Source organism: Petromyzon marinus, unplaced genomic scaffold (genome assembly GCF_048934315.1).
Source record: "Petromyzon marinus isolate PM22_M1 ecotype Great Lakes invasive population unplaced genomic scaffold, UKy_Petmar_22M1.pri1.0 PM_G_Scaffold_14, whole genome shotgun sequence".
NCBI lineage: Eukaryota > Metazoa > Chordata > Hyperoartia > Petromyzontiformes > Petromyzontidae > Petromyzon > Petromyzon marinus.
In genome coordinates this window covers 807,740-832,486 of record NW_027422695.1, presented here as the reverse complement: position 1 = coordinate 832,486, position 24,747 = coordinate 807,740, and the positions used below count along the sequence as shown (strand labels likewise).

General features: G+C 47.4%; 1 protein-coding gene across 1 annotated transcript; it reads left to right on the top strand.

Annotated features, from left to right (window-relative positions):
- Nucleotides 1-5,747: 5,747 nt before the first annotated feature.
- Nucleotides 5,748-24,471, top strand: LOC142910184 (E3 ubiquitin-protein ligase CCNB1IP1-like). Its single transcript, XM_076059859.1, has 4 exons — nt 5,748-5,833; nt 18,038-18,398; nt 19,234-19,573; nt 20,151-24,471. Exons 2-4 carry the CDS (start codon nt 18,102-18,104, stop codon nt 20,363-20,365), a joined length of 852 nt encoding a protein of 283 aa, XP_075915974.1. The 5' UTR covers nt 5,748-5,833; nt 18,038-18,101; the 3' UTR covers nt 20,366-24,471.
- The last annotated feature ends 276 nt before the right edge of the window (nt 24,472-24,747 follow it).

The following is a 24,747-nucleotide window of genomic DNA, read 5'->3' as shown; positions in this document are numbered from 1 at the left end:
GCGGAGGTGACGTCACGCTCAAGAGCGCGGGGGACGGGGGAGGGGTGAATACCTTGGTGACATGACGTCACTAGCGAGGTACACCTCCCCCTGGCGTTTCACGCCGATGAGGTAATGCAGTGGTGACGTCACAGAGTTGGAGTTTAAGTTGATTTAGATTCATTTTCCATTGCTCCTTCCCTTGGGTGTGTGAGCTCAGCTACAACAACGTGGACATTATTGAGTATACACTGTGTGTGTGTACACTGTGTGTATGTACACTATGTCACTGTGTGTCGCTGTGTGTCACTGTGTGTGTCACTGTGTGTGTGTACACTGTGTATATATACACTGTATTCCCTGTGTGTGTACACTGTGTGTATACTGTATGTATAGTGTGTGTGTACAATGTGTACATTGTGTGTGTACACTGTATGTACACTGTGTGTACAGTGTGTATACACTGTGTGTGTACAGTGTGTGTACACTGTGTGTGTACACTGTGTGTGCACACTGCGTGTGTACACTGTATGTACACACAAACAGTGTACACTGTGTGTGTGTACAGTTTGTGTCCGCATTGAACCGAACCCCCGGCAAGGCCATCTACTTAATGACGAGAGAAAATTCACGCGAAATGTCCTTTTCAATGAAGTCTTCCAGATGAAAATTGATACAAGCTTTTAATGAAGAAATAAAATCATCTAATTCAAAACACAACACAATTCAAAGATGTTTCATTTTAAAACTTCAAAACGGAGCAAGGGGTGCTTGTGTGAATTCGTCCTTCGTGTGCAAATGTTGTGACTTTCCTGGCATGAAGGCCGTCAATGTGTTGGACCCTTATTGGTGCACAGCGTCTCAACAACAGCAGTGGGTTTGCTTCAACCGATAGGTAACGAACATCCAGACGTCAATCAGCAGGGTGCATTTATAGTCCCAGTTAGACAAAATCTACATCAACACGTAAGACAAAACTACAATTCGTGTTGTAGAGAATGTACCTCCTCCTATACGTGTAACTTTCAAGTGGTATGCCTTGTAACTGATGAATGATCCGAGCGTGCTACCTATTTCAAAGACAATGAGTTGCTCCAGATGCTTCGTGGAACACAAAAACACCGTTTGACCTGTATCACAAGAACAACGGGTCCCACCTGAGTTCTCTGTACAGGTTACTTTCAAACACACACACACTTTGTCCTAACATCACTTATTCAATGTTTGACCCTTACAGATCAAATGTTACAAGTATGCACAAAACCAGACAAGTATACATTCTAAATTATTGACAGGCATATTAACAAAATTGGATTACTGCAGTGAAATATACTGCATCACGTTACATCGTATTAACAAACTTTTTAAAAAATGCACAGTCTGCTTCACAGTGTATGTAAAACATACTATTGTGTCATTCAAAACGAGTAGGCCATTGCATGCTGGCGTCTGAGTGAAAATGTAGCAAATTCTAAACATTACCTACAAACTACACAACTGAGATGACACATCAATCATCGCCCCCTACTGACAGGCTCTTGTCCACATGCAGGCCGGTGCAGGGCCACCACCTTGTGCCACACAGGGGCAGCTGCTACTTGGGGATGCTCTTCGAGTGTTTCAGACGAGGTACGACACAAAACTCCGAGTTGCTGAGGTGGTTAAGCAAGCACCATGAATGCTTGGGAGCTTATTGGCTCTTGCTCCTGGTTAGAGATCTACCCAACCCACGGGCCCACAAAGACTGGCCGCCCTTACTCTGCAGGATGAACCTAAGAAATGAGTGTTCAACTTCACGTTCTAATCATTAAAGGCCTGTGACAAAGGTGCATCTATTGTAGCGACATCGTCTCTGGCTTACACATCTACCGGGTCTCCGCTTGACTTTGTATTGTCTAGGAGCAAGTCCACCCACACCTCCACTTCCACAAACTGCTGGGAGTTGCCTCGCTCTGCCTCAGTCAGAATTCTCCTCCTGCTTCACGATGTGAAGGTCCCATTTTAGAGTTGAATCTTCATCTTCACATTTTACCTTCACTTCTTCGCTCATCACTTCTTCACATTTCACCATCACCTCTTCATATTTCACCTTCACCTCTTCATATTTCACCTTTATACCTTAAAAGTGTCTAAGCTGGGATTTTCGTCCGGTTCTTGTTTCATGAGGGATGGGCTCATTGCGGTACTTTGACTTTCACAAGCTGATTTCAGACTCAACTCCTTGTGGATCTTCTGATGCTTCTGTGTTCTCTGGTGTACTTGAAGATTTGATGAATGTGCAAATGCCTTCCCGCACACACTGCACTTGAAGGGTTTCTCTCCCGTGTGTGTTCTCTGGTGAACTTTAAGATGTGGTGACTGTGCAAACGCTTTCCCGCACAGAGTGCACTTGAAGGGTTTCTCTCCCGTGTGTGTTCTCTGGTGTATTACAAGATTACATGAATCTGAAAATGTCTTCCCACACACACTGCACTTGAAGGGTTTCTCTCCCGTGTGTGTTCTCTGGTGTTTTTTAAGAGATGACCGTGAAAATGCCTTCCCACACACACTGCACTGGAAGGGTTTCTCTCCCGTGTGCGTTCTCTGGTGTAATACGAGATTATATGACTGTGTAAACGCCATCCCACACACACTGCACCTGAAGGGTTTCTCTCCCGTGTGTGTTCTCTGGTGTGTTTTAAGAGCAGATGAATCTGAAAATGTCTTCCCACACACACTGCACTTGAAGGGTTTCTCTCCCGTGTGTGTTCTCTGGTGTACTTTAAGATGTGGTGACTGTGCAAACGCCTTCCCGCACAGAGTGCACCGGAAGGGTTTCTCTCCCGTGTGTGTTCTCTGGTGGGTCTGAAGAACTGATGGCCATGCAAATGCCTTGTTACACACAGTACATTTGAAGGGTTTCTCTCCTGTGCGAGTTCTCTGGTGCCGTATCAAATTTCCAGTCCGGTCCGTGCTGTATGCACGCTGGTCGCATTGCTGACTTGTCGTACCGAGCTGCGCTGACTGACTTTGCTCCATCAGAACAATTCTGCAGAGGAAGCGTCAGCTGCAGACAGAAAAAAAGAATATCCACACCATCTACACGTCAGGCACAGAGGAATGCACACGTGACTTACACGTCTATACTTATTAATATATTCATGATGTAGTGAAAAAGTTTCCCAAATTAATCAGATTTGATGAATCTGCAAACGCCTTCCCGCACAGAGTGCACCTGAAGGGTTTCTCTCCACGGGCTGCTATGGCACACAATGATAGGGCAAATGTCATTAATATGCCTGGAAGCCCTAGTATCTTCAAAATGAATATTAACCCAAAACTCTAAGCACACAATTTCGGCTGACTATAAAAGGAATATTTACGAAAGCTAAATTCAGCTGACATAGCAAAGGGTGTTTGAGTTATGGTCGAAACGTCGTGAGAATTTTTTGTTTTATATATATTTTATTATTTTGTTGTTTCCCTTCAACGTGACTTTACCGAAAAAACTAAGAATATGAATTACTGCAGTCACGAAAGCTTTAAATCAAAATTTAATACTATTTCTGTTATGCAGAAATGCATTAATTAATGTTCAATCGCAACTTAGAGGTGTGAATCCAGGCTCAGATGTCCTTGAATGCTGGGTTGAACAGTTCTGACTTCAGCTGAATGTGTGTGCTGTGTTCACCTCCTGTTTCCATTCTTATAAAGAGTTCCAGAGGAAAACAAAATAAACTATTGCTTTGATACAACCTCCATGTGCAATAGTTAATAGACTTTACTGCAAACACAAACTGTACACTGTCACACACTGCCATGAGTAAAAATGTTGCGGTGTGACCAGAACCATGCCTGGCCACCTTCATCTGCTCAGCATTAATTCTTCCTCACTCCACCAAGTAATGAATCGAGGATCAATCAACACAGCCGAGGCTATCCGTGTCTCTGTCTCTCTCTCCCCGTGGTGAAGGTGTTCCCCTCCACACATTCAGAGTCAACAGCGGCACGCGCTTAGCGTCTTTGACCGATAGATACATTGACACACGTATTGTTGGTTCTTTCAGTAAAGTCACGTAGATAGAAAATAAAAATAACAGATTAAATTTAATAAGATAAAGACCACTTGTGTTGCGATCGAAACCTCGTGGGTTTTATGCTTTATTTTCAATTTTTTATTTTTCATCTAATTTATTACCTGTTATTTTATTTTCTATCCTCGTGACTTTACCGAAAGAACCTAGAATATTAATTCCTGCAGTCACCAAAGTTTTAAGTCAAAACATTCACACACATTGACAAAGCCTCACCTTGTGTTGTTGTGGGCAGGTCGCTTTTGATAACAAGAGCGGTATAGCAGCTCAAGCGGGCTTGGCCTGCTAACAAAAGAAAATAAAAACTGCGTGAATATTTACAATAAAACAAAGTTACAAAGTGGCGAGCCGGGTGAGGACAAATTAAACTTAAGCGAGATAATTAAAGTGAACGCAATCAGGCGAGGGCAGGAGGCAAGGCCCCGCGTGGCTAGGCCCCGCGTTGTAAAGTTCCAACCTGGACATCGATTCCCATGCTCGCTGCTACTTAACTGACATCCCTACGAGAGAGAGCGAGGCTCTACCTTGGTAAACAACAACAACAACCACCACCACCACAACCACCACCACCACAACGATGAGAATTTCTCACCTCGGATTTCAGTGCAAGCGCGCACACGGCAGCTTCCTGTCACCTCGCGACAGCAGGAAGTAGCATGACGTCACTTCCCTCCGACGAGCGGCTCTCTAACTGAATAAATTATGTTAATGAGGCCGGCCCATTCGTGGAGGGATGGGAGCGTGGGCGCTGAACCAGTCGCAAAAAACTCGCGACGACTTTAACGGACACATTATGTTAATGAGCCACCAGTCACTGGGCGTAGCTTTGCCCAAATAAGGATTGCCACTGGACCGATATCGGCAGTGACCCATGCGGAGGTGACGTCACGCTCAAGGGCGCGGTGGACGGGGGTGGGGTGAATACCTTGGTGACATGACGTCACTAGCGAGGCTCACATGACATTGACTTTTCCAAACAGAGGTTCTTTGTAAGCCATCTGGCTACCATGAGAGATTCGTTCATGAGGCTATCCACATATACAAACACAGAGACAATTTAAACCGAGAAGATGGATTCTGGCATTGGAAAGATTTGATTAACCATTTCAGGTCTTAATTGATTGTTCACACTTACAGTGGCATTCAGACAGCATACATTACATTTTTCGTCTCCTCCCTCCTCTTTTCAGAACATAGATGGACTAGTCCTTCTAAATAAACTGCCAAATCGCTGCGCGTGGTGCTAACGTTTATAAATAAATAAATACACCGTTTAAAAATAAATAAATTTATGCAAACCGACACACCTGATGACGACCGTTTGTGTTATGGTCAAAACGTCGTGAGAATTTTTATTGTTTCATATATATTTTATTATTTTATTGTTTCCCTTCAACGTGACTTTACCGAAAGAGCTAAGAATACGGAATATCATTTGGGTCATTTTTTTGTTACTCAAGATGAGATTTCTGATATTACTGCGTTTTTTAAATATTTACATAACCAATAAAAAAAATTTTTTTTTTCAGACCGCGCCAATGCCAACGCGAGTGTTTATTGTTGATGGTGAGTTTTGTAAATCCGTCGTACGGTTAAAAAGAATAAAGTTTTCCCGTAAAAAAAATAAAAATCTCTCCGCCTTGGAGCCAATCAGGTTTCAGTTTCTCCCCTCCCACGTGACGCGGAGTTTTCTGGCTCCTCCCCCTCCTCGCTCGCCGCCATTTTGAGAGTCGTGAGGGAGGTGAAGCCTGCGGCCTTGACAACGACGAAGATTCACCAGGGTCAGAGACAACCTCACACTCACACTGTGACAACCTCACACTCACACACACACTGTGACAACCTCACACTTATATACACACTGACAACCTCACACTCATACACACTGTGACAACCTCACACACACACACTGTGACAACCTCACACACACACACTGACAACCTCACACTCACACACACACACTGACAACCTCACACTCACACACACTGACAACATCACACACACTGACAACCTCACACACACACACACTGACAACCTCACACTCACACACTGACAACCTCACACTCACACACACACACTGTGACAACCTCACACACACACACTGACAACCTCACACTCACACACACTGACAACCTCACACACACACTGACAACCTCACACTCACACACACACACTGACAACCTCACACTCACACACACTGACAACCTCACACTCACACACACTGACAATCTCACACACACACACAGTGACAACCTCACACACACACACACACTGACAACCTCACACACACACTAACAACCTCACACTCACACACACACTGACAACCTCACACACACAGACTGACAATCTCACACACACACACTGACAACCTCACACTCACACACACTGACAATCTCACACACACACAGGCAGACAATCTCACACACACACACACTGACAATCTCACACACACAGAGACTGACAATCTCACACACACACACTGACAATCTCACACACACACACAGGCTGACAATCTCACACACACTGACAATCTCACACACACTGACAATCTCTCACACACACATAGGCAGACAACCTCACACACACAGGCTGACAATCTCACACACACTGACAATCTCACACACACTGACAATCTCTCACACACACATAGGCAGACAACCTCACACACACAGGCAGACAATCTCACACACACACTGACAACCTCACACACACACAGGCAGACAATCTCACACAAACACACAGACTGACAATCTCACACACACACAGGCAGACAATCTCACCCACACACACAGGCAGACAATCTCACACACACAGGCAGACAATCTCACACACACACAGGCAGACAATCTCACACACACACAGACTGATAATCTCACACACACAGACTGACAATCTCACACACACAGGCAGACAATCTCACACACACACACCACGTCTGAGGGTTACCCTCAGACGTGGTGTCTCACTAAACACAAACAATAAAAAAAGCGCGGGAAACCCTCAAAAAGTTGTGAGGCGATGGATTTAATTCATTTATTTTATTTTTTATTTGGTATCGCCCTGTGAGCCACGACCCAGCGTCGCTTTCGTGAGGGCGAAACTTTTATCAGCCTCATGGGGTCCACAACATTTTACTTTGCTTGGAAATACGACGTTTTACACCCCCCCCTCCCATCCCCAGCGATTCGATTGCTGTGCAGTGTTTGGAATGTGCTAGGAGATGTTAACTACCTCGCCTGTTATCATCACGGTGACTAGGAGATGTTAACTACCTCTCCTGTTATCATCACGGTGACTAGGAGATGTTAACTACCTCGCCTGTCATCATCACGGTGACTAGGAGATGTTAACTACCTCACCTGTCATAATCACAGTGACTAGGAGATGTTAACTACCTCGCCTGTTGTCATCACGGTGACTAGTAGATGTTAACTACCTCGCCTGTCATCATCACGGTGACTAGGAGATGTTAACTACCTCGCCTGTTGTCATCACGGTGACTAGGAGATGTTAACTACCTCGCCTGTCATAATCACGGTGACTAAGAGATGTTAACTACCTCGCCTGTTATCATCACGGTGACTAGGAGATGTTAACTACCTCGCCTGTCATCATCACGGTGACTAGGAGATGTTAACTACCTCACCTGTCATAATCACGGTGACTAGGAGATGTTAACTACCTCGCCTGTTATCATCACGGTAACTAGGAGATGTTAACTACCTCACCTGTTGTCATCAAGGTGACTAGGAGATGTTAACTACCTCGCCTGTCATCACGGTGACTAGGAGATGTTAACTACCTCGCCTGTTATTATCACGGTGACTAGGAGATGTTAACTACCTCGCCTGTTGTCATCACGGTGACTAGGAGATGTTAACTACCTCGCCTGTCATAATCACGGTGACTAGGTGATGTTAACTACCTTGCCTGTCGTCATCACGGTGACTAGGAGATGTTAACTACCTCGCCTGTTATCATCACGGTGACTAGGAGATGTTAACTACCTCGCCTGTCATCATCACCGTGACTAGGAGATGTTAACTACCTCACCTGTTGTCATCAAGGTGACTAGGTGATGTTAACTACCTTGCCTGTCGTCATCACGGTGACTAGGAGATGTTAACTACCTTGCCTGTCGTCATCACGGTGACTAGGAGATGTTAACTACCTCGCCTGTCATCATCACCGTGACTAGGAGATGTTAACTACCTCACCTGTTGTCATCAAGGTGACTAGGAGATGTTAACTACCTCGCCTGTCAATCACGGTGACTAAGAGATGTTAACTACCTCGCCTGTTATCATCACGGTGACTAGGAGATGTTAACTACCTCGCCTGTTATCGTCACGGTGACTAGGAGATGTTAACTACCTTCCCTGTCATCATCACGGTGACTAGGAGATGTTAACTACTTCGCCTGTCATCATCACGGTGACTAGGAGATGGTAACTGCCTCGCCTGTTGTCATCACGGTGACTAGGATATGTTAACTACCTCGCCTGTTATGATGGTGACTAGAAGATGTTAACTACCTCACCTGTTGTCATCACGGTGACTAGGAGATGTTTACTACCTCGCCTGTTATCATCACGGTGACTAGGAGATGTTAGCTACCTCGCCTGTTATCATCACGGTGACTAGGAGATGTTAACTACCTCGCCTGTCATAATCACGGTGACTAGGAGATGTTAACTACCTCGCCTGTTATCATCACGGTGACTAGGAGATGTTAACTACCTCGCCTGTCATCACGGTGACTAGAAGATGTTAACTACCTCGCCTGTTGTCATCAAGGTGACTAGGAGATGTTAACTACCTCGCCTGTTGTCATCAAGGTGACTAGGAGATGTTAACTACCATGCCTGTTATCATCACGGTGACTAGGAGATGTTAACTACCTTGCCTGTCATAATCACGGTGACTAAGAGATGTTAACTACCTTCCCTGTCATCATCACGGTGACTAGGAGATGTTAACTGCCTCGCCTGTTATCATCACAGTGACTAGGAGATGTTAACTACCTCGCCTGTTATCATCACGGTGACTAGGAGATGTTAACTACCTTGCCTGTCGTCATCACGGTGACTAGGAGATGTTAACTACCTCGCCTGTTATCATCACGGTGACTAGGAGATGTTAACTACCTCGCCTGTTATCATCACGGTGACTAGGAGATGTTAACTACCTCGCCTGTCATCATCACCGTGACTAGGAGATGTTAACTACCTCGCCTGTTGTCATCAAGGTGACTAGGAGATGTTAACTACCTCGCCTGTCAATCACGGTGACTAAGAGATGTTAACTACCTCGCCTGTTATCATCACGGTGACTAGGAGATGTTAACTACCTCGCCTGTTATCATCACGGTGACTAGGAGATGTTAACTACCTTCCCTGTCATCATCACGGTGACTAGGAGATGTTAACTACCTCGCCTGTCATCATCACGGTGACTAGGAGATGTTAACTGCCTCGCCTGTTGTCATCACGGTGACTAGGATATGTTAACTACCTCGCCTGTTATGATGGTGACTAGAAGATGTTAACTACCTCACCTGTTGTCATCACGGTGACTAGGAGATGTTTACTACCTCGCCTGTTATCATCACGGTGACTAGGAGATGTTAGCTACCTCGCCTGTTATCATCACGGTGACTAGGAGATGTTAACTACCTCGCCTGTCATAATCACGGTGACTAGGAGATGTTAACTACCTCGCCTGTTATCATCACGGTGACTAGGAGATGTTAACTACCTCGCCTGTCATCACGGTGACTAGAAGATGTTAACTACCTCGCCTGTTATCATCATGGTGACTAGGAGATGTTAACTACCTCGCCTGTCATCATCACGGTGACTAGGAGATGTTAACTACCTCGCCTGTTGTCATCAAGGTGATTAGGAGATGTTAACTACCTCGCCTGTTGTCATCAAGGTGACTAGGAGATGTTAACTACCATGCCTGTTATCATCACGGTGACTAGGAGATGTTAACTACCTTGCCTGTCATAATCACGGTGACTAAGAGATGTTAACTACCTTCCCTGTCATCATCACGGTGACTAGGAGATGTTAACTACCTCGCCTGTTATCATCACGGTAACTAGGAGATGTTAACTACCTCACCTGTTGTCATCAAGGTGACTAGGAGATGTTAACTACCTCGCCTGTCATCACGGTGACTAGGAGATGTTAACTACCTCGCCTGTTATCATCACGGTGACTAGGAGATGTTAGCTACCTCGCCTGTTGTCATCATGGTGACTAGGAGATGTTAACTACCTCGCCTGTCATCATCACGGTGACTAGGAGATGTTAACTACCTCGCCTGTTATCATCACGGTGACTAGGAGATGTTAACTACCTCGCCTGTTATCATCACGGTTACTAGGAGATGTTAACTACCTCGCCTGTCATCATCACGGTGACTAGGAGATGTTAACTGCCTCGCCTGTTATCATCACAGTGACTAGGAGATGTTAACTACCTCGCCTGTTATCATCATGGTGACTAGGAGATGTTAACTACCTTGCCTGTCGTCATCACGGTGACTAGGAGATGTTAACTACCTCGCCTGTTATCATCACGGTGACTAGGAGATGTTAACTACCTCGCCTGTTATCATCACGGTGACTAGGAGATGTTAACTACCTCGCCTGTCATCATCACCGTGACTAGGAGATGTTAGCTACCTCGCCTGTTATCATCACGGTGACTAGGAGATGTTAACTACCTCGCCTGTCATAATCACGGTGACTAGGAGATGTTAACTACCTCGCCTGTTATCATCACGGTGACTAGGAGATGTTAACTACCTCGCCTGTCATCACGGTGACTAGAAGATGTTAACTACCGCGCCTGTTATCATCATGGTGACTAGGAGATGTTATCTACCTCGCCTGTCATCATCACGGTGACTAGGAGATGTTAACTACCTCGCCTGTTGTCATCAACGTGACTAGGAGATGTTAACTACCTCGCCTGTTGTCATCAAGGTGACTAGGAGATGTTAACTACCTCGCCTGTTGTCATCAAGGTGACTAGGAGATGTTAACTACCTTGCCTGTCATAATCACGGTGACTAAGAGATGTTAACTACCTTCCCTGTCATCATCATGGTGACTAGGAGATGTTAACTACCTCGCCTGTTATCATCACGGTAACTAGGAGATGTTAACTACCTCACCTGTTGTCATCAAGGTGACTAGGAGATGTTAACTACCTCGCCTGTCATCACGGTGACTAGGAGATGTTAACTACCTCGCCTGTTATCATCACGGTGACTAGGAGATGTTAGCTACCTTGCCTGTTATCATCACGGTGACTAGGAGATGTTAACTACCTCGCCTGTCATAATCACGGTGACTAGGAGATGTTAACTACCTTGCCTGTCATAATCACGGTGACTAAGAGATGTTAACTACCTTCCCTGTCATCATCACGGTGACTAGGAGATGTTAACTACCTCGCCTGTTATCATCACGGTAACTAGGAGATGTTAACTACCTCACCTGTTGTCATCAAGGTGACTAGGAGATGTTAACTACCTCGCCTGTCATCACGGTGACTAGGAGATGTTAACTACCTCGCCTGTTATCATCACGGTGACTAGGAGATGTTAGCTACCTCGCCTGTTGTCATCATGGTGACTAGGAGATGTTAACTACCTCGCCTGTCATCATCACGGTGACTAGGAGATGTTAACTACCTCGCCTGTTATGATCACGGTGACTAGGAGATGTTAACTACCTCGCCTGTCATCATCACCGTGACTAGGAGATGTTAACTACCTCGCCTGTTGTCATCAAGGTGACTAGGAGATGTTAACTACCTCGCCTGTCAATCACGGTGACTAAGAGATGTTAACTACCTCGCCTGTTATCATCACGGTGACTAGGAGATGTTAACTACCTCGCCTGTTATCATCACGGTGACTAGGAGATGTTAACTACCTTCCCTGTCATCATCACGGTGACTAGGAGATGTTAACTACCTCGCCTGTCATCATCACGGTGACTAGGATGTTAACTGCCTCGCCTGTTGTCATCACGGTGACTAGGATATGTTAACTACCTCGCCTGTTATGATGGTGACTAGAAGATGTTAACTACCTCACCTGTTGTCATCACGGTGATTAGGAGATGTTTACTACCTCGCCTGTTATCATCACGGTGACTAGGAGATGTTAGCTACCTCGCCTGTTATCATCACGGTGACTAGGAGATGTTAACTACCTCGCCTGTCATAATCACGGTGACTAGGAGATGTTAACTACCTCGCCTGTTATCATCACGGTGACTAGGAGATGTTAACTACCTCGCCTGTCATCACGGTGACTAGAAGATGTTAACTACCTCGCCTGTTATCATCATGGTGACTAGGAGATGTTAACTACCTCGCCTGTCATCATCACGGTGACTAGGAGATGTTAACTACCTCGCCTGTTGTCATCAAGGTGACTAGGAGATGTTAACTACCTCGCCTGTTGTCATCAAGGTGACTAGGAGATGTTAACTACCATGCCTGTTATCATCACGGTGACTAGGAGATGTTAACTACCTTGCCTGTCATAATCACGGTGACTAAGAGATGTTAACTACCTTCCCTGTCATCATCACGGTGACTAGGAGATGTTAACTACCTCGCCTGTTATCATCACGGTAACTAGGAGATGTTAACTACCTCACCTGTTGACATCAAGGTGACTGGGAGATGTTAACTACCTCGCCTGTCATCACGGTGACTAGGAGATGTTAACTACCTCGCCTGTTATCATCACGGTGACTAGGAGATGTTAGCTACCTCGCCTGTTGTCATCATGGTGACTAGGAGATGTTAACTACCTCGCCTGTCATCATCACGGTGACTAGGAGATGTTAACTACCTCGCCTGTTATCATCACGGTGACTAGGAGATGTTAACTACCTCGCCTGTTATCATCACGGTGACTAGGAGATGTTAACTACCTCGCCTGTCATCATCACGGTGACTAGGAGATGTTAACTGCCTCGCCTGTTATCATCACAGTGACTAGGAGATGTTAACTACCTCGCCTGTTATCATCATGGTGACTAGGAGATGTTAACTACCTTGCCTGTCGTCATCACGGTGACTAGGAGATGTTAACTACCTCGCCTGTTATCATCACGGTGACTAGGAGATGTTAACTACCTCGCCTGTTATCATCACGGTGACTAGGAGATGTTAACTACCTCGCCTGTCATCATCACCGTGACTAGGAGATGTTAACTACCTCGCCTGTTGTCATCAAGGTGACTAGGAGATGTTAACTACCTCGCCTGTCAATCACGGTGACTAAGAGATGTTAACTACCTCGCCTGTTATCATCACGGTGACTAGGAGATGTTAACTACCTCGCCTGTTATCATCACGGTGACTAGGAGATGTTAACTACCTTCCCTGTCATCATCACGGTGACTAGGAGATGTTAACTACCTCGCCTGTCATCATCACGGTGACTAGGAGATGTTAACTGCCTCGCCTGTTGTCATCACGGTGACTAGGATATGTTAACTACCTCGCCTGTTATGATGGTGACTAGAAGATGTTAACTACCTCACCTGTTGTCATCACGGTGACTAGGAGATGTTTACTACCTCGCCTGTTATCATCACGGTGACTAGGAGATGTTAGCTACCTCGCCTGTTATCATCACGGTGACTAGGAGATGTTAACTACCTCGCCTGTCATAATCACGGTGACTAGGAGATGTTAACTACCTCGCCTGTTATCATCACGGTGACTAGGAGATGTTAACTACCTCGCCTGTCATCACGGTGACTAGAAGATGTTAACTACCTCGCCTGTTATCATCATGGTGACTAGGAGATGTTATCTACCTCGCCTGTCATCATCACGGTGACTAGGAGATGTTAACTACCTCGCCTGTTGTCATCAAGGTGACTAGGAGATGTTAACTACCTCGCCTGTTGTCATCAAGGTGACTAGGAGATGTTAACTACCTCGCCTGTTGTCATCAAGGTGACTAGGAGATGTTAACTACCTTGCCTGTCATAATCACGGTGACTAAGAGATGTTAACTATCTTCCCTGTCATCATCACGGTGACTAGGAGATGTTAACTACCTCGCCTGTTATCATCACGGTAACTAGGAGATGTTAACTACCTCACCTGTTGTCATCAAGGTGACTAGGAGATGTTAACTACCTCGCCTGTCATCACGGTGACTAGGAGATGTTAACTACCTCGCCTGTTATCATCACGGTGACTAGGAGATGTTAGCTACCTCGCCTGTTATCATCACGGTGACTAGGAGATGTTAACTACCTCGCCTGTCATAATCACGGTGACTAGGAGATGTTAACTACCTTGCCTGTCATAATCATGGTGACTAAGAGATGTTAACTACCTTCCCTGTCATCATCACGGTGACTAGGAGATGTTAACTACCTCGCCTGTTATCATCACGGTAACTAGGAGATGTTAACTACCTCACCTGTTGTCATCAAGGTGACTAGGAGATGTTTACTACCTCGCCTGTCATCACGGTGACTAGGAGATGTTAACTACCTCGCCTGTTATCATCACGGTGACTAGGAGATGTTAGCTACCTCGCCTGTTGTCATCATGGTGACTAGGAGATGTTAACTACCTCGCCTGTCATCATCACGGTGACTAGGAGATGTTAACTACCTCGCCTGTTATCATCACGGTGACTAGGAGATGTTAACTACCTCGCCTGTTATCATCACGGTGACTAGGAGATGTTAACTACCTCGCCTGTCATCATCACGGTGACTAGTAGATGTTAACTGCCTCGCCTGTTATCATCACAGTGACTAGGAGATGTTAACTACCTCGCCTGTTATCATCATGGTGACTAGGAGATGTTAACTACCTTGCCTGTCGTCATCACGGTGACTAGGAGATGTTACCTACCTCGCCTGTTATCATCACAGTGACTAGGAGATGTTAACTACCTCGCCTGTTATCATCACGGTGACTAGGAGATGTTAACTACCTCGCCTGTCATCATCACCGTGACTAGGAGATGTTAACTACCTCGCCTGTTGTCATCAAGGTGACTAGGAGATGTTAACTACCTCGCCTGTCAATCACGGTGACTAAGAGATGTTAACTACCTCGCCTGTTATCATCACGGTGACTAGGAGATGTTAACTACCTCGCCTGTTATCATCACGGTGACTAGGAGATTGTTAACTACCTCGCCTGTCATCATCACGGTGACTAGGAGATGTTAACTGCCTCGCCTGTTGTCATCACGGTGACTAGGATATGTTAACTACCTCGCCTGTTATGATGGTGACTAGAAGATGTTAACTACCTCACCTGTTGTCATCACGGTGACTAGGAGATGTTTACTACCTCGCCTGTTATCATCACGGTGACTAGGAGATGTTAGCTACCTCGCCTGTTATCATCACGGTGACTAGGAGATGTTAACTACCTCGCCTGTCATAATCACGGTGACTAGGAGATGTTAACTACCTCGCCTGTTATCATCACGGTGACTAGGAGATGTTAACTACCTCGCCTGTCATCACGGTGACTAGAAGATGTTAACTACCTCGCCTGTTATCATCATGGTGACTAGGAGATGATAACTACCTCGCCTGTCATCATCACGGTGACTAGGAGATGTTAACTACCTCGCCTGTTCTCATCAAGGTGACTAGGAGATGTTAACTACCTCGCCTGTTGTCATCAAGGTGACTAGGAGATGTTAACTACCTCGCCTGTTGTCATCATGGTGACTAGGAGATGTTAACTACCTCGCCTGTTGTTATCAAGGTGACTAGGAGATGTTAACTACCTTGCCTGTTGTCATCAAGGTGACTAGGAGATGTTAACTACCTCGCCTGTTGTCATCAAGGTGACTAGGAGATGTTAACTACCTCGCCTGTTGTCATCAAGGTGACTAGGAGATTTTAATTACCTCGCCTGGCTTACAGGAGATCGTCGGTTTGCGCCCAGGCCCTGAGCACGCTTGCTCCTGCTGCTGTATATTTGGAGTCTGCGTCTCTCTCCCCATGTTGATTGCGTGGATTTGTCTCAGGGTCCTCCGATTTTTCCCGATACGGGGCCATCCATTTAGTTCGTTGTCATGGAGGGGGTTACCCAAAATGCGTACGCTTGCGTATGGGGGGGTCTACTCACAATGTACGCATAGGAAACAGGGGGGGGGGGGGGTTGAAACCTCGATAATGCAGCCGGCGGTGGACTATCTGTTTGCTTAAACACGTTAATATTAATAATTGATCGTTTCTGCGTGGATTACATATCGGCCGTTCTACAGGATTCTAGGGGGTGGGGGGGTGATGCGTAAGGCGAACGTACGTAGGCAGGTGGGGGGGGGGGGTGTGTAAAAAGCCCGCGTGCGTACGGGGTCAGGTTTTGACGGATTTTTGCGTACGCACGAAAGGGATGGCCCCTACACATATAGATACTGTACAGCACTGTACACGGAGTGATCCCAGCTGTCCGGCAATGGTTTGTGTGATCACTCTCTGTACTACAGTGGCATGTGTGTGATCTCCATTGGTTTCCTCCGAGTTTCCCTCCCATAGCTAAACCCACAAACACAGTGGAACTGGTACTTGCCAGAACCACATCCCAAAGCTAACAGATTACCTGGAAATGGCTCAGTGGGGGGATCACAGCAACATCGCCCCCTCTTGTGCAAACTTGGCAGGACCCCTCCTGAAGAAGAGTTGAGACTCAGTGGTGCTTTCCTGAGCAACAGGCGTATTCATACATTAACAATACGGATGAATACAGACGGCACATTGAGTGTGGCATGCAGTCATTATCCTCTGCCATTGTCAATCGACTTCTGGAACGAAAGCCTCCCCAATTCGTCCCAATCTCAAGTGGTGAGGACTCAACACAGCCAGTCAGCCACTGACAAGCTCACTCACCCATTAACTCACTCACCCACCACACTGCAGGTCACAGCAGCACATTCGCGCAGCTAGTCAGCCACTGACAAGCTCCCTCACCCACTAACTCACTCATCCAACCACCCACTCATCACATTGAAGGTTACGACAGCACGCTAAGCCAGCCAGCCACTGACAGGCTCACTCACCCACTAATTCACTTGCACCCACTCACCAAACTGCAAGCACAACAAGACACTCACTGAGCCAACCAGCCACTGACTAGTTCACTCACCCACGAACGCATCCACCTACCCACTCACCACATTGCAGGTCACGACAGCACACTAAAGCCAGTCGGCCACTCACAGGCTCACTCACCCACTAACTCACCCACCCACTCACCAAACTGCAGGCACAACAAGACACTCACTGAACCAGTCAGCCACTGACAAGTTCACTCACCCAGAAACCCATCCACTCACCCCACCACCCTGCAGGTCACAACACACTCACCCTCGCAGAGGTTTTTGGGCAAGCGTTGCGCACGTTCAGATGCGCTTCTGCGTTTGTCTGGAACCATTTTCCTTCTGCTATTAGGAATCCACTGAAACTGTGCATTTTAAAATCATCTTGATTGAAAACTAATTTCTTTTGCACTGGTCTTTGTGTTTAGTTTCTTGTCCTCTACCCGTACCTCCGATTAGCACGGTTCGCTCTGTACGGTGTGAAATAAGTTCAACGTGCATACACCCAGCCCATCAGCCACTTACAATTTCGCTCACTCACCCACAAACTCATCCACCCACTCACCAAACCGCAGGTCAGAACACTCCCCCTGCTCAGCAATTTATCCTCTAAAACCGTCGCTCTCCCAACTGAATTCTGTTTGCTTCGCCATCGTACTTTACCTCACTTGCTTCCGTCATTACGCTGACCAAGATCTCTCGCCGCCCTTAACGAACGAGACCGCACCCCGGTGCTCTCTCTGGAGCTCTCAGCCGGTCAATAAACTGCAGGAGCTCGCAAAAAAAAAACGCGAACGCATTTCGCGCACTCCATGCTAAACGTGTTTCACCCGCGATTCGTTTCCCTCAACCAGAACGGCGGCGACTGGAACAGAAGAACTGGCGGCCCCCCGCGGCCAGTGGTCAGGCGGGGAGGAAATGTCGGCGCACGAAGAAATTCTGGTGTGCAACTTGAGGAAGTGCCGGCGCATTGTTGGCGACTTCGCCTGGGTCACCTCCTGCTCGCACCTCTTTTGCGACGAGGACGGCGAACGCGAGTTCAAGATGGGGGCGGTCGCCTGCCCGGCGTGCGGCGCCTTGCCGCGCGGCAGCCTGGACGTGGTGCGGGTCTGCTTGAACCCCCCCGAGGAGCACAAGTCCATGGTGCTGGCGGGCCTAGGGCCGGACGTCATCCAGGAGATATGTTCGCGGGCGCTTTCATTCTGGATCTTTCAGGTATCGGCGACGGATCGGTGACTTTTTAAAAATAAAAATTATTTTTAAAAAGTAACAAACTGAAATGTTTTATATTTTAGCGGATAAAGTCCCACTGAGCTACGTAACCTCTTTTTTTTGCAGAAGCGACCTGGCCATCACAAATGATAGCCCAACCCAAGCGGCTGTTATCATCACGTGGAAATTTACAGCAGTCAAATACTCTAAAACGCGTTAGATGTTGTTTCTAAACATTGGGAGGGAAAAACCAGAGGACCTGGAGAAAATCCACACGGCCACTGGGAGAACGTGCAAACTCCAAACATAAGTAGTGACTAACTCGGAGACAAAAAGACTTGGAGGCACTTCTTTATTTAGCGAGCACCATTGGAATGACGCAGTTAATATTTAGTCCGTCTATTATCGGTGGCACTACTTAGAACATGTACAGCGTTTAAGATGTCACTCTTGAATTAATTTGCGTGATTTATGAATATTTTTCTTCTGGGTTCTTTCAGCAAAGTCACGTAGAATGGAGATAAAATAATAAAAATAATAACAGAATTTATTCTGTTATTATTTTTATTTTTTTATTATTACAGAATAAATTATGTTATTATTTTATCTCCATTCTACGTGACCTTACCGAAAGAACCCAGAAGATGAATCCCTGCAGTCACGAAAGCTTTAAATCGAAAATTATGAATATTTGTTTTCATTCTTTCGATATTTTTTTGGAGCTTCGTCGTTCCCAGAGGCATGATTAACCGAGTTATTCTTCTACACGTAAGTCCCCTTGCGCGTACGGCTCTTTAACCGATTAAAAATACATTCCATCAAATTTTCCATCTCGCAGATGCACCAGGAGAGACTGTATCAGGAACACTTGGCCGCGAAATCAAAGAGGCTCAGGGTGCAGTCTGAGGACCGCTTCAAGCAGGAGATCCAGAACAAGGTCACGGAGGTCGCCACTCTGAAGCGGCAGTTCTCGCTTGCCAAGAGCGAGCTGGCCAAGTTCAAGAAGAGGTACAACGAGGCTGCCGAGAAACTGCTGGAGAGGGACCGGGAGCAGAAGAAACTGCAGGTCTCGTACGATCGCCTCCGCCTGCGATCCTACGCTATCGACGAGGGGAGACGCGCGGAGGAGGAGGAGGCTCCGAACGGCGCGGCGTCCTCGCCGTTCATAGTGAGATTCGGTAGGGCCGTTTGAACTTTAGTAATAGGTTTTTACCCTTTTAGCTGGCACAAAAACTGATACCTTTATTCAAGGCATCATGTTTGCAATAACCACAACACAAGCAGTCAAAATGCAAACAAAAAAGAGACAACTCTGATAATAATATTGGCAGTGTCCTTGAATTTGATTGGTCCACACCCGAGACGGCTTTTCTTAGAGCCTAGTCTCCACTGGTGTTGGACCAGAAGACGCCAAAAGGCGTACAACTCAAAAACAGCGCACCATCAGGGAGTATTGAGGGCTCGGGGTAAGCCTTTACATTATGAGACCTCCTCTGCCAGTAACAAGATATAGGAATAGGTTTTTACCCTTTTGGCTGGCACAACAAAAACTGACACCTTTATACAAGGGATCATGTTTGCAATAACCACAACACAAGCAGTCAAAAATGCAAACGAAAAGAAACAACTCTGATAATGATATGTTTGAACTTTGTTAGGAACCGACCAAGCAGGGAAAATGGGGATAGGTTCATACGGTGACGTTTTGTACGTAATGTAATTAATTCCCCCACCCGCCCCCCCCCCCCCTGGTAGCAGCGACGTCGACCCCGCGAACGTCGCAAGGCGCGGAGGGAAACGCGTGGAGCTGGATGATGACGACGCCTCCGCGCTGCCGCCCCGGGGAGACGGAGTTTGCGCCGAGGCCGTTGTTTTTCAACGGCAGCCCCCCGGGCAGGTCGCCGCAATCCGACGGCTTCCTCCGCTTCCCCTTCCCCGCCAAAGCCGCGGTGACCGGAGCCAGGAAGTGACCTCGCCCTGGTAACAACACGAGAGTCCTTCCCTTCGCGCCCGCCTCCCCGCCCTCCAATGCGGTCGCAAGGGGTTCCCCAAAAAAAAAACTCGTGTGAAAAAAAATGACGCAGAAAGGACCTCGCCCACTGGCCTCACCGCGCATCAGATTCCTGTGGTCTTAACGCTGCCCGCAGGTCATCTGCCTACTCCCTGCGGCGCTTGGCAGGAGCCTCTCGTCGTTACCGCCAGTCGATTGCCTCCTGAGTGCAAACGGAATTCGAATCGGAAATATTTATTTACGCTGGAGGTAGGAATCCGACAAGCTGTGAAGCTCTTTTCCCACAGACTTGTGGTCGGGGGCACCGGGGTAAAAACGTTACAGCGACAAACAAATACAAAAAACCCCACGTCGTGCACAAGCGTCACGGGGTCCACGTGTGCGAGCGCGTGGTTCGTCGCCCCCGTCAGTTGTGTTCGGAGAGCCGCTCGCTGGAGATTTTCACGCACGACGACGATAACGCCGCGTCATTGAGCTATCGTTTGTGATGGCCGGGTCGCTTATGAAAATAGCTGCGTAGGTCGGTGGGTCCTCGCCTGGTAAAATGAAAAAAAATTTGTTGAGTTTAGTTTCAATTCGTTACTACTTTAGCGCACACCAATTGTGTTCTGGGAGAGCAAACCCACAACGTTGACAGTGGAGTTTGACGTCCCGCTTGGTGATCACCACCAGCGGCAGTAACTAAACGACCGCACTCCGTTCAAGTGACAAACGTCTCCCATTGGCCGTGCCGGGTGGGGCTCACAGGGTTACGTCACTTTCACATCCATCAGAAACTTTTGTTTATACTGGAGGAATCCGTGCAGCCCTACAGGAGGTTGTAGGTGCGATCCCAATTCTGACAGCTGCTGCCGTATATTTGGAGCTTGCGTCTCTCTCACTCTCTCATCATCATCATCACCACAGTGGCTATGAGATGTTACCTCGCCCGGTCTACAGGAGGTCGTGGGTTCGATCCCGACTCTGACAGCTGCTGCTATAAACCGTGGCCGATGAGCGACCGCTTTCGATCCCGCCGCTTTGCGTGCTGGAGAGTAAACCCACGACATTTACCGCTTGAGCACCGTGAATTTTTTTCCGGCGGGTAGGTTGCCGGGTGTCGTCGTTGGTAGGAGGTTATGGGGCAGACCCAGGTGCCAGGAGTCCACTGACTGAAATGAATGGCCGATGCACCACCTGTGCCCTGTACTGTGCCAACCTGCTGTGCTTCAGCCACCCGGCGCTCTGCACGTTGTTGCTGGAGGGCAGCTGCCTCCAACTGCCCATCAGCAGCATTCACGAGCCTCCTCCAATTAGGCCGATCTAGACACCACTGGTACCAGTCCACTCAGCTCCACATCCTCTTGTACCACATCACTCCATCTCTTCTCTAGCTCGTGCCGTGCTCGTTTAGCCCCCTCTATCTGGCCGAACAAAAGCTGTTTAGGCATGTGGGCTACATGACCCAACTAATGCAACCTTGCCTGCCAGAGGAGCTCACCGATGGGATTTTGTCCAGATCTTTCAAAGATCTGTGAGCTCCTCACACAATCCAGCCTGGTTAAACCTAGGATGGATCGTAGGCAGGCCAGCCTAAATGTTTCTAACCAGGGAAGATTTTCCTTTAGGGGGGTTTACATTTTGCAAGCGTAGAGAAGGGAGGGCATGACTGGCCGAGAAGATCGAAGCTTCATAGGGAGTGACAGACCAGGTAGCTTTACGCAACTGATGGAAAGTTAATGCCGCTTGACTGACTCGGAATGAGACCTCTGTTGTCAAACCGGAGCTGGTCATGAGCACACTGCCCAGGTATGGAAAACTCTTCACTCTCTCCACAAATACAAAGATCCCCCATATAGCCTTAACAGGCCGGCATGGCACATGAAGGGGTGAGTGGCAAGCACAATGCCACGTCAGAATTGGGTATTACAGATAGGTAGCCTGCCGCCAACAAAAGAAAAGCTCCAGCAGAATTGCTTCATTATTTAGTTCTATCCATGGCTGGGTGAGCACGTCCCTACTTATCAAGCATTGTGCTCACCATTGTACCGAGTCACTTAAACGCAGGCGAGCTGCTGTTTCTGTACTGCATGAAAGTGACGTGGCATGTTATCGTGAAACACCTCTATAGGCTTATCTTCCAAAGCCTCCAATTGGTGTGCAAGCTTTAACCCACATTACATCGCCAATACTGACTAAAATAGCGCCTTCATCTACTGGCAGAAATTTAGTAACACGCTTTTCAACATGATTACAAATCAGAACCTCTGAGTGCGTGTGATCCAGCCACCGTTTAACGCACTAAAACATCACCTATTGATAATACTCATGTTTAGTTTCATATCGCGTCATCATTCAATGCAAATTGCATCTCACCATCGCTGAGGAACCTCAGGCATACAGGCTGTGAGCCAACACCAACAATTAGCCAAGCTCTGCAGTCCTCTGCAAATTAAGTTAATGAGTGTTGATACCTCCAATTAGCACAATTGGCTCCGTACCGTGCAAAAGAAGTTCAACATTCACGCATACAGAAGGGACCTACAATATTTAGTCTGCACTTTGCTGAACTGCCTTCTTCCGGCGTGCCGGGGAGTGGCACCTCCTCGACGTCCATGGGAAGGGATTTTCGCAAAACGTGTGCGGTCCAGCCACCCTCACTGCCTCTGCGGTGCTGGATTAGAGGCTACGTACAGCATAGCCATCACCACCAAGCTATCTGTGATCCCCGAGATGCCTTTGTCCGTCTCCAAATTACACGCACTTTGCCCGTCTTAATGCAACGGACGCCACAAATACGGACTTTGAAATATCGAATCTCACGAATGAGAATGCTTACCTACCCTGCTTGGTAGGTTAGCACAGGGGTCCCCAACCCCCTGTTAGGAACCGGGCCGCACAGCAGCAGGAGGTGAGCAGTGAGTCCGCGTGTGGCCCGCCCCATTATTTTATTATTTACCACTTCCGTCCGCGCCTCTTTCCCGCACTGCGCACTTGTCTCAGTCACAGTGTTGGTATAAAGCCCACAAGCTCTAACCCCTAGTAGCCACAATGAGTAAGCCCACAAGCTCTAACCCCTAGTAACCACAATGAGTAAGCCCACAAGCTCTAACCCCCTAGTAGCCACAAGGAGTAAGCCCACAAGCTCTAACCCCTAGTAGCCACAATGAGTAAGCCCACAAGCTCTAACCCCTAGTAGCCACAATGAGTAAGCCCACAAGCTCTAACCCCCTAGTAGCCACAAGGAGTAAGCCCACAAGCTCTAACCCCTAGTAGCCACAATGAGTAAGCCCACAAGCTCTAACCCCTAGTAGCCACAATGAGTAAGCCCACAAGCTCTAACCCCTAGTAGCCACAATGAGTAAGCCCACAAGCTCTAACCCCCTAGTAGCCACAATGAGTAAGCCCACAAGCTCTAACCCCTAGTAGCCACAATGAGTAAGCCCACAAGCTCTAACCCCTAGTAGCCACAATGTGTAATAAACAAACGTCGCTGGAGAGCTTCTTTGAAAAGGGGGAAAGACCCAATGATGACCCCCCCCCTCCCCCGGTCCGTGAAAAAAAATGTCTTCCACGAAACCGGTCCCTGGTGCCAAAAAGGTTGGGGGCCGCTGGGTTAGCACATTCCAAATGTAGCGTAATAGCGCCGTCTGCTGACTGAAAGTGATAAATACAGTGTACGGCAGTACACACGTCAGCAGGCGACAGTACACATGGGGGGAAGACCACTAGGACAGAGTTCATGGTGGGGTCCATCTGGAAGCCCTGGGAACTGCTCTTAGCTTCCAGAAGGGGGGGCGTGGCCAGGACGGAGCCAGGCCACGGCGGGGGGATAAGAGGGAGCCCCGGGCGAGAGCTCGGGGCTGTCGCCGGAAGCGGCTTCCCTCGCCGTGCTGTCGTCTCGCCACCATCGTCGCAGCCGTCTTCACCATCGCCGGACGCCACTAGCTAAGACAGCCTGCCAACTGTTCTAGCTAGACAGTGGCGCTGACGATAGACGGTTCTGTTTGAGATATATACACAGTGTACACCCACGTAGGGTGCGTGTGGTCCCCATTGTGTGTGGAATAAAGGTGGCTGCAATTACTACTGTCTCCGAACTGCGTCACTACACTTTTAAAATTGGGCTGAAGTGGTCGATAAAAAATCCAAAAGCAAATATTTGGTGATACTGCATTGGCAGTGGTGCACAATCACTTGTTGCTTGTGAATATTGCAAGCTGTGGTTAAAATGAACTAGCTTCACAAATAACTATTTACACACAGCAGCATTAGAAGTGTAATTTATTGCCATGCAGTTTTCACATTCTGGATATCATCTGCAAGTTGGCTTAATTGAGAAAAAAATAAACCTCTCATAAA